We start from the raw sequence: 12,001 nt of genomic DNA on the forward strand, positions 1-12,001 counted from the left end.
GTGAAGAATTTGGGTACAGAAACTCAAGTGGGACGCAAGAAGCTATAATACACACTCTCGCAAGGTATAGACGCCAATCTACACAATGCAAGTACGTATTTATTGAACGATGTGCAAGAACATATCCGCTATAAGCGTTTTGGTGAACTTTGTTAATTGTGGTCATCGGGTTGTAATAAAATAATGAAAAGACATCCACAACGTACCTACGTAGGGAAAAGTGATTAGAGACCGTTGGGGGAAAATTGGGATATTCGACGATTATTATTATTATTATTGTTTATTAGTTTTGTATTGTTGTCTATCCGTCCGTCCGTTCGTCCGTGTGCGCTATAATTTTCAGAAAGCTGGCTCAACATCAGGCACACAAGTTTCGATAAATAATTCCCTATGACTCTTAGATGTGTAACAATTCAATATAACTCTTCTCTGTGGTCTAGGTCAAAAGTTTTAGATCAAAATGTACCCAAACTTATTCTTTTCGCGTGAATTTGAAGTACAAGCTTTCAAATTCATTAACCGCAGCATATGCACATTTGATAACCGCGTGTGTTTAATTCAAAGATATTAAATTCTTTTTCTGGGGCCACATGTATTTCTATCAAAAACATATCAAAATCATTATTCTTGCACTGAGATCGTTGGGAAAAAGACCAAACGCGTTATCTTAAGGCCCAAGACATGAATATTAGATGCACTTTTGGCGACCACATGTATTTTGATCAAAACAGGTCAAAATGGTTAGTCTTGTACCAAGATCGTTGGGAAATATACCAAGAGCATTATTTCAATGTCCAAGACATGAATTTGTTGCATTTTTGGCCGACCACATGTACTTTGATCAAAGCTTGTCAAAATCGTTATTCTTGCACCAAGATCGTTGGGAAGAAGACTGGGAGCATTATCTCAACGCCCAAAACATGAATTTGACGCATTTTTGTTGACCATATGTATTTTGAGCAAAACATGCGAAAACCGTTATTTAATGCATCAAGATCGTTGCGAAATAGAGCAAGAGCATTATTGCGAAGCCCAAGACATTTGATGTTTCGACAGAATACCACCAATGGATGGTCGGTTCGAGCTTGCTCGCGACGGGGTTCTGCTCGCGGTTCAGTTCAAAACTGAAGTTATGAGGTCATTAAAAGGGGGATATTTTCATTGTCTTAGTCCTAGAACTGGTAGACATTTTTGGAGGTATTTGAGGCACGCTGAAAACTTGTCCAATACTTCTTCAATAATACCCAAACAAACCTTTCAATCAATTCATAAACTAAATGTCTTTATATTGCACCAAACAGGGATATACAGCTAATTATGTCCTCAGGCACTTCAAAATTCAACATTTTAAACAAATAAACTATAACTTCCACAAAAATAAACCCATAAAGAGCGTTTAAGAAAGCGGCAGAGCACCTCGGTGGCTTGTTACATGTGGTATATACCTTAACTGATGTGCAAAGTTTGAACCGAATAAGTTCAAGCGTTTGGCAGAGACAGAGAGACGTGACCCCAAGGGGTCATTGGATTTGACCCATTTTCAATAGGCTTATTACTTGTGGCATATAGGTCAACTGTGGAAAGTTTGAACCAAATCGGTCCACGCGTTTGACAGTTATCGTGTTCACGGGCAGACGGACACCATCGACTCCCCTATAAAGCTTGCATCGCATTGCACACCCGCGCGACTACAAGCAATGGTGACCGTCCATTTATGTATTCTGGATTACGTCTCTACCGCTTCCGCCCACATAGTTACCAGGTAACCTTTCAAATAAAATAACCTTGGTTTTAGCGTATGTGTACATATGTCCATGATCATATGTCTGAAATTGTTTCACCAATCAATGACGCAGGGCCACAGACTCCTGATTTTTAGCGTAGGTACATTCTTTTTTTCAAACTTTGAAGGCGCCTGGCAAAGTGTTAGCCCCGCTACGCTACTCCCCAGTTCCCAGCCAGGTCTGCAATTCTGCGTTTGGGTATTCTTGGAGAAGTATTAGACAAGTTTTCAGCGTGCGTCAAATGCCTACCCAAAAATGTTTACCAGCTCTCCTACTATACCGGGTTGTGCCTAGAGCGACGCAGCATACTTAGGGATTTCAATGGTAATTTCTTTATAGCCAATTACTAACTCCCCTAATTATTTTAGAGCAAAAGTCTAAATACGTTTTTTTAGAGAAAAAGATACTGTATCTGTTCATACTATTAGTTATAATTATCCGTTTTTCAAAACCATAGAAATCCACAAAATAAAAAATCACATTTTTAAAAATCAGTGATGCTTTGGAATCTTTTAACAAACTGCAAGCGCATCGCATCGTTATCCTTGTTTGACATCGAACAATTTTCATATTTAATTCTGTTTCAACTAACCGACGCAATAAAATGCGTCTATGGGGTAATGTTTTTTTAGAGAATGAAATGCTGCATCTGCATCAGATACTATTTGTTTATCATTTTCCGGAACCAGAGTACTAAATCGAAGAAAAAGAAATTGATTTGAGGAAGAATTGTTCTTAAACTTATATTCGGATTATGTCGGGTTTCCTGATGATTTTGACGGACATTTTGAACGTTATTGCACCATTGAATTTATAACTATTATTGCATTTGCAGTATGTGCCTGTTCTTTCAAACTTGCTCACAATTCTGTCTTTGTTGTCCAGCTTGGAATCGGCCGATTGGGGTACCTACTGGCTACTTCACACTAAATAAAGACGTTACTTGGCGGGTTAAAACAACTTTAACATTCCCTTTTTCTCTTTAGTTAAATACGAGGTTAAATACATGATAAACAATTTTATGATTAACTAATTTATAAACAAGTATAAATTTCGAGATAAATTTAATATGCGTCAAAGGTAAATAATGAAACGTTGTCGCTGTTTTTTAGGTAATTCCAAGGCATATCTGATTTATTGTAAAATGTATCTTTTTATTTTGTCCATTTCCACGGTTTTGAAAGACGGAAAATTATGAGTAAGTAATACTATGAAGAGATGCAATATTTTTTTCTCTGTAAAGTAATTAGGGGAGCTAGTAATTGACTGTAAAGAAATTACCATTGAAATCCCTATGCTGCGTCGCGCTAGGCACCACCCTGTATAATAGTTAGATACATTCAATAACTTTTTCTGATATAGTTGTTTGTTTGATTTTGTTGCGTTACATACACGAACTTATCTTAATTTATAAATTCGTGGTTACATATGAAACAGATAGATAGACGACCGGACAAAACGGGGAAATAAGAGCAATTTTTTTCCTTTTCAAAAATTCATTTAAAAATGTTGTTACACAATTTGCTTCTACACATAACTACCACATAACACAAAATTCGCCCGATTTTCTATAACGTGCGGTGGTGCCGCGTGTTGTAATACGAAAAATTGAGAGATTTCTATGACCCAGAAGCTTGTAATTGTTGATGGGAATCTGGAACGTCAAAAATCCACTACTCCCGCGGTGCGCAAATTTTTTCTTCATGCTTGTGTTGTAACTATTTCCTCATACCGAATTTATGGTAGGTACGTTGTGCGATTCCTTTAATACGTGCCCCACCAGATAACCAAGAAAAGACCTTGTTTATAGAGACAGTGAAATTACCTGTAGTTCTGGAGGGTGCGTTTCAGAAGAAAGTGAGTGCGATGGAAAGCCAGACTGCCAAGATGGTTCTGACGAAGGCAACTGTGCAAATTTTCAGTAAGTGATATCAATTTCTATGACAGTAAAATTAATTTGTGGCAAATAGATGCACATCCAATTTATTCAGATGTGCTTATGGCGCTTGTATAAAGAGGAGTGCAATGTGTGATGGAAAGAAGGACTGTATGGATAATTCTGATGAAACGTCGTCATTATGCATTCGTGCTACAACTAAAGCATCAGTCTGTGGGTATGTTGAATTTACTATGATTAAAAAGTAGGTATAGTATAACTATGCAACGTTACCTACTTATTAAGGTGTGTTGAATGGCGTGTTCCATAAACTCATTTTTTAGGAGTGGCCAATTTCAGTGTGACTCAAACGACTGTATAAGTGAAGAAAAGTTGTGTGATGGCAAAGCTGATTGCCCAGACAGTTCTGATGAGACACCGAAAGCATGTTCAGAATTGCCATGTAATCCGCGCATATTTTTCCGGTGTGATTATGGAGCCTGTTTGGCCAAAAGTGTAAAGTGCAACAAGGTTAAGGATTGCTTTGACGGATCCGATGAAAGAAACTGCCCAATAACAGTAGTGACTCCACCAACAATTGTAACTCCAACGCCAATTACAAAGAAGCCAACACCATCGCTTAAACCAACAGAACCACCACCACCGTAAGTATCACAACATCGTACCCTCAACAATGCTCACAAGGCTCAATGGTAGAGCGTTGAGTTATAAATCCGGAGGTCGGGTGTTCGAACCTGGGTTTAGGTGAATTTTTCATCTGTGGCAGAGATGGAAATTACCTTAGACCAGTTTCGAGCATTCTGCCGGCTACTCCGAATTAGGTTTTCCTGCAGTTTTCCTAATTTGTAAGGTAAATACCGGAGTAGTATAGAACAACTTAAGACCTTCTGCAGAGGCACCTCTAAAAAGCATTATGCGGGTCACTGTAATTGGGCGCAAGTCTGTTGAGGACCCAGAACAAGAGAGGGATAAAATAAATAGGTGATTTATCGTTAATTTTGCAGAGGTGCTTGTTTAATCCCTAATCATCCGAACAATGGAGAGTATAGACTTGGTCTAGAAAAGGCAACGCCTGGAGAATATGCCCCAATGTACAAAGCTTTAGTCTTGAAATGTAAAGAACCTCAATATAAGCCCTATCCTCCTACGCTTGGTATAAGAGCAGTTCTACCATATTGCATAGATGGAAAATGGTTTCCAACCCCACCTACTTGTGCACGTATGGTAGTATACAAAATTAAATTCCTATCAACTTGCAATCCTATTTCAGTTGCATGCAGCCCATTACTGTCCACAACAACAACAAAAGTTACATGTAAACATGGTGACAAAATTTTGGATAATTGTGATAATCCTGTCCAGAATACTGTTGCGGTCGCAGAATGTGAATCGTTTCATGAAATGCCAGAAGTCTCTCTTAATCCAGATATTGTTTGCAAAGATGGAAGTTGGGATTATCCTGTTCCACAATGCCTTCCAGGTTAGTGGTTAGTTCCGAAAAGGAGAGCTGATAGAATTTGGGGTTGTGAAGATTGGGGGGGGGGGGGGGAGAGAATAAGAAGTTCGAGCTCCTCGAATTTATGTGAGCACTGGGGAAGATGCAAAGTTGATCATTGATATGCATTTTTCAATTGTCTTGGTACAGCTAAATAACCTTTCGTTGTGTTTTTACTGAATGCACTAGTTATATTCGAAGTACCACAGCTCGACTCATTGGGCGATAACTCAAAATTGATGGAGCGATGGTTTCACAACAAACTTTTGAAAATATTTTTATTTTCTAAAAAATTACCTAATCTTTCTTTTTTATTCTTGTAGTGTGTGGTGACAAACGCGCCAAGGGCGTAGCAAATATAATTGGAGGCACAATTACAAAAAAATCAGATTATCCATGGCATGTGGGTGTATACAACGCTACCAATGATAACATATGTGGAGGTTCAATAATTAGCCGACGAGTAGTGCTCTCAGGTCTTTAATACGAGAAAATTAACCTTTAACATTAACGATTTGTATTCTAGCTGCCCATTGCTTTGCCGATCAACGTGGAAGATTATTTCCTGTTGAAGATTATAAGATAGTTGCAGGCAAGTACTATCGTATCTACGGGGACCCTAGAGATCCAGGAGCTCAAGAATCTGCTGTAAGAAGGTTAAACATTTAACATCTTCAACGTTATAAAAATGCCTTTAGATAGACCACATTTACATTCCTGAAAGATTTAAAGCGACCGAAAACAATTACGAGGCGGATCTTGCCATCATTGTTTTAAAAGAGAAATTAAACGCTTCTAGTGACGTTCAAGCTGTGTGTGTTGATTGGAGGAACCAATTTGAACAGCAGCAACTCGTAGAAAATAATGTAGGAGTGGTAAGTATAAAGTACATATCCATTTATCACTTGAACGTAATAATTCTTGTTTCGATTCTAATAAAGAAAAATGCATCGAATTTTACGATTACCTACGCTCGAAGACGAGATTTGCCGCCGCAAGTCGCTGGGTACAAAAAACGGCGTATTCCTGACGGATCTCTCAACCAGACGATAAAACCGTGCTACTAGAGGGTGAATTCACTTAGCACCACAATTTTAAATTTCCGGCAAAAGAAAGATTGCGCTAACATCCGTAGATGAGTATACAGAACTTCTACTATCTAAAGAAGACAAGCCACTGGATTTAAAGAAATCTTCATAAAAACGTCTATTAAATTGCTCAACAACTAATAGTAGGGGAGCTAGCACGAAATCCACTGAACGAGAATGATCAAAATTTTAACCGATGGAGTTCCATTTTGCCCTATCAGAGTATGCTAAAATCGATCGTCTGCCGCCTCAGGTCATACGACTTAAGGCGCTGCGGGTACTTCTTGCGGTACCAATTCTGAAAGGTTGTTTTTCGAGAAAATAAGTTATACACCAAATGAAAACGTTGATAATAGCTCTTAAAAAAATATTTAAAAAAATCGCGCGCATTTGATAACTCCGTAAAAAAACAATTCTTAGTCGGTTTTTCACGAACTTTCTACGGATATAACTAGGTTACGGTTGGACGAATGAAGCTGATTTTTTTTACAGACTGATGATAGGTACTACTAATGACTTAACGGTGTTTCGTTTTTAAATTTTTTCTCTAATTATAAGATTGTCTTATTATCTTAACATTATAAGATATCTTATAATTAGAGAAAAAACTTAAAAAAGAAACACTGTCATAATCATTGGCTGTACCTATCATTAGTCTGTAAAAAAAATTAGCTTCATTCATCCAACGGTAACCTAGTTATATCCGTAGAAAGTTCGTGAAAAACCGACTAAGAATTGTTCTTTTACGGAGTTATCAAATGTTCGCGATTTTTTTAAATATTTTTTTAAGAGCTATTATCAACGTTTTCATTAGGTGTATAACTTATTTTTTCGAAAAACAACCTTTTAGAATTGGTACCACAAGAAGTACCCGCAGCGCCTTAAGTCGTATGACCTGAGGCGGCAGACGATCGATTTTAGCATACTCTGATAGGGCAAAATGGAACTCCATCGGTTAAAATTTTGATCATTCTCGTTCAGTGGATTTCGTGCTAGCTCCCCTACTATAAGGACGTTGTCTATTGCGCATTCGCAGTACGATTTTTGGGAGGTTCATATTGTTTGCTTTTATTTGAGTTTTTGCCCGCGACTTCGAACGCGCATAAACCTCTGTCTTCATTCTCTTTTCCGCGCAACCTGTAGGTACTCAGATTTCTATGGCACTCAGACACATCTCTTGCATTCGACCTACTAGCTTACATTAAACAATTTAAAAACGTGGTTATACTCGCGACCGACGAAAGCGCATTTTCCCCGCACAGAATCAGTACCTAATAACTGAAGAAGGAAGTGACCAATCCAAATAAGCTATCGTTGTTCTGGTCTCTGGGCTGTACTACACCGTATCCTTTTGGAAAATGCGCTAAAAAGAACAAATTGAAATATTATTTTAGTGAAAATTGTAAAACCGGCTTTGGCATTCTGGCTACATTTTTTGCGAAAAGTTTCTGATTCTCTTAAGTAAATTATCACTCGCTATATGTCGCAATGATGATGTAAATATTGTTAGCATGGCTTTATTTCTTGCTATGAATTAGATTTATTTACTAAAATGAGATGGTGCAGATGGCAAGAAAATCAGGGTTGATTTTTTCTCTATAATTACCATAAGATAATGTATTATTTGATATTTGCTTACCTTATTGTGGTTATTGATCGCAACCGATTATAAAGTAATTTATTGTATTGCAGGTTGTCGGCTGGGGTCAAACAGTCCTTGGTAGTGAGCCATCTCTGGAATTAAAAGAATTGCAAGTACCCTACAAGCCGTACTCGGATTGTTGGGAGCAAGTTCCTCCCGAGTTTAGGAAATTTCTAACTTTCGACAAAATATGTGCCGGTTATTTATCTCAAAGTAAGAACACTTATCTCATTGGTACAAATGCGCCCAAAACTTAACTTTTTTAGAACAATCAATTTGCCAAGGTGACAGCGGAGGTGGATTGACTTTTCAAAGGAATCAAAATCGATTTTATATTAGAGGCATTGTAAGCACATCTCCATCATCAAAAGAAACTGGAACTGTAACCTGTGATCAAAATCAATATGCTACATACACTATGATATCTAAGTACATAGATCTTATAAGAAGAATTGAAAATCAAAATAGATCATGAATTTGCATGCTTCAATTTTGTATTTTTATAATTAAAAAGGGAACCAAGCAAAACATATTCTGTTTCACTTCTAAACTGTTTAAGAATTATACCAATGTTTGTTTAGGTGTACCTACTATATGCAGGGTGTATACTAAGTCGTTACACCCGAAAATGGCTGTTAGAATTAATTAAAACCAAAGAGTATACAACGAATACTCTTTGTTAAAACAAACAACATTTGTAGGTTCCAATTTCGAATGCCCCGGTTTGAAGTTATTGGTTTTCATTTGTTTTTCGAAAAATCGTCATAACTCCATTACTTTAAGCAAAGCTTTAAGGACTATTGAACAAAAAACAATTTTCAAAACTATCTTTCAGCTCACTAAATAAAAAGTTTGTATTTTCAGTTATTTTTATTTATTCAAATAGCAAATAGCGATTTGATCAAAAATTTCAAAAACATTTTTTGATAACCACTCCATCGATTTTTGAATCCTTACACCTACTACAACATTTGTCGTAAAAATTTTTCAAATTTTTTTCAACTTCGATATGTAGTAGATAGTGTAAGGATTTTATAAATGTTTCACTTTCAAACATCGATGAGGTGATTATCAAAAAATGTTTTTTTGATTGATCGCAATTTTGTTATTTGAAAAAATAAAAATACCTAATTGCAAATACAAATGTTTTAGAGATTTGAAAGATAGTTTTGAAAATGTTCTTCGCGCGTTTGACAATTAATAGTTCGCGCGCCGCAAATGTTAGCGGCATCTATATATCCATGACATAACAAGTTCATTGGATTGGAACGTTTATCCAATTTTCAGTTGTTTCAGGGGGCTAGGGATAGAGGATAGGCAACACACAATGATCACTGAAATTTGAAATAAAAGTCGAAACTTTTGAGTAATTTTTTAAGCCCAAATATTAATTCTAACTACTCTAGAGGTCTTATCGGAAATTGATAGAGATATAAAAAGTTATTAAATGTAGCGATTTTTTTTGATAAAATTATTTAAGTCATAATCTTGAATTTACTAAGAACGCGAATACTGGCCTTAGTAAAAAAAAATATTTAAAAGTAAATCCGCACAATTTATTTAGTAACTCATGGATTAAAAACATATATTACGGACTGCTTCAAATTATGAAATGAAGGAAACGTAATTTTTACTCAAAAGTTTATAGAAAGTATAACGACGAAAGAAATGCAGTACCTCTTCCATACAATGACGATAGGCAACTCACATAGCACTTAACCTAGCCAATATCATAGAGTAAGCTTTAGCGCCGACGTCTATTCTAGTTTTGTCACTCAGCTCTTGTAGAAAAATTAGCGAAGAACTTCATAATCCTCGACGACAGCTTGAAGGGACTTAATTCGGACACACCATCTTGTGGGACAGAAGGACTTCAGCGCACTGAGGTTGTGTGTTCCTTCTGTAATTTCATTATAGTCATGTGTGTATATCTGCAAACCTTCGAACCAAGCTTGACGTTTTGGTGACTTTCTTAGGCGCTTTCTTTCGGTGATCCAAACGCGTTTGGATTGTCAAATCACGTTCTTTCGAAGTGTGATCTTATAATCATGATTGCCAAAATCGTGAACAAACTGAACATAAAAGTTTTATGATCACGAATTCCTAACCTATAAATGCAAGGATATTTTTGCTCAAATGTTAGGTTAGTCCATATTTGTAACTGAAGAGGAGCATAATCGCGCAAGTACTTCTACTTAAATTTAAATTATTTTCATAATCCAAACAAAAAATACGTAATTCGAATGCAAATGTGTACTACGTAAACTTAACCATATTTTGATTTAAATTCGCGCGTTCTTTCGTAAAACGTGATCCTACGAATCACGATTTTGAAATCATGATTGCGAAGTAGCCGAAAGAAAGCGCCTCTTATCAACGTTATCGTGGCGACAACATGGTATCTCGTTTTTGATTGGTCGTTGGCTCCGGTCGCCATATTGGAGCAAAATTCCTAACTGTGTGATACTTTTTATCCCGGAAGGAGAAACACGCGACGAGGAACACGAAGTGACAGAATAACACACTGAAATGTCAAACACAATTTAATGATTACATTTTGGATATTGCACCATTGCCCATAATTGTTGAATTTTATTTAATTTTAGTCATAGTTGTATGTACTTATGTAAAGTTTTACATGTGGGTAAAGATTCTATTGCGTATTTATTAAAATTGCTTAACAGGTACTTAATAAGGGGATATTATCAAAGTAGAATTTAATTGAATAAGATAAGCGATGGCACAGGTGTGAAGTTTAGAGATAATAGGAATTGCATTGTAAACAAGTGCTCGCTTTTCGTCGCTAGATGAAAGTTTGTTTTCATTGTTCACTGAAAATTTCTCTTGTGTCGGGTTGTTTCTAGTTCAAGTCAAAATTTATAGGTCTATTTAATTTGAACTACGGATGCCCGAACCTTCAACTTTTGGTTAAGTCAGAGTCTCAGAGCCCAGCTGGACCCTGAGATTAAGATTTTTCTTTAGTTAAAACAAATATAAGTGCATAGGAAGATTTTGTTACAATAATTAAATTTGTGTAAAGTTGAGCTAGCTATAGGTGTACGATATTTCAGTCTTATAATGAATTCATGCCACTGCACACAGCATTAAATTTTCCACGCCCAACGTGAGGCACATTTATTTTTGTGAGTTCAAATAAAAGTGACACAGTTAATATTTCCTGCAATCATCCAGAATGTTCAAATTTTGATTTTGTCTGCGCCGTCTATACTTGGGTATGACTCATCGATGTATATCGTAATAATTAACTTACTGTTCACGCTGTCTCTTACAGTCTGACACATACTGCAGCTTATTAGAAAAGGATGACAATTCGCAACATGAGTCTGCTGTGCAATTCATATTGCCTGTCTAAAACGTACGTCTTGTATTGTACCTATTTGCATTGCATTAATTAATAATTTTTTTGCGCGATCGGTCATTTCTGACTATTTACCATGGGTGTTTCCATGACAGTACGTAGAATTTACCAGTTGCTATGATTACGACGACGCCAAAATTACTTACCGATCTAAAAACAGAACAGCAAAAATACTTACCGACGCCTTTTTAAAAATCAACAGTCTTACATTACATTTAATCTTTAATTATTGTTAGGTACATTAAACGTACAATTTGTGCTGTTGTTTCCTATAGCAAGACGCTCATAAAGTCATAAAGGAAGTGTAAAGCTAGTAAACTACATCAGACACATGCACATTTTTATGAAATTATTAATTTCAATTTTGACAAATAAACTTGTTACCTAGTGATGTACACCATACCACTTCGATCATTTCGATTTATTCTGCTCGTTAATTTCTTAGTGCATATTTATATTGGTTGCATAATTTTAATTTCGATCGCGCAAAAAATGTTATAAGCACGTCGAACGTTAAGGGTTACCGTTCTCAGACAATATGGAGTCGTCGCTTCGCTCCTCCTCCAAACAATTATTGTCTTCGAACGGTAAAATAAAAAATCCCTTACCGTTCTCCATACTTAATATCGTCGGGTTACTGCAAAAACCGTTTAAGTCACAAATATGAAGTTTAGAGAAAAAGTGATATCAAGTTTATAATATGTTGCAAAAATCAT

The 12,001-nt window shown here is 36.3% G+C and overlaps 1 protein-coding gene across 2 annotated transcripts; it reads left to right on the plus strand.

Annotated features, from left to right (window-relative positions):
- Positions 1 to 8,436, plus strand: LOC116166542 (modular serine protease-like; the record flags this gene model as incomplete). 2 transcript variants are annotated; one of them, XM_031481526.1, is given in 11 exon segments in its annotated part: positions 1 to 91; positions 3,595 to 3,705; positions 3,755 to 3,898; positions 4,005 to 4,325; positions 4,686 to 4,900; positions 4,952 to 5,161; positions 5,500 to 5,652; positions 5,703 to 5,824; positions 5,875 to 6,051; positions 7,957 to 8,119; positions 8,173 to 8,436. In XM_031481526.1, coding segments are annotated over 11 exon segments (1,916 nt in total), but the record flags the coding sequence as incomplete, so codon positions are not given.
- Positions 8,437 to 12,001: the final 3,565 nt, after the last annotated feature.

The sequence above is a fragment of the Photinus pyralis genome, unplaced genomic scaffold, assembly GCF_008802855.1.
Source record: "Photinus pyralis isolate 1611_PpyrPB1 unplaced genomic scaffold, Ppyr1.3 Ppyr1.4_LG3b, whole genome shotgun sequence".
In the NCBI taxonomy this organism is placed as follows: Eukaryota; Metazoa; Arthropoda; class Insecta; order Coleoptera; family Lampyridae; genus Photinus; species Photinus pyralis.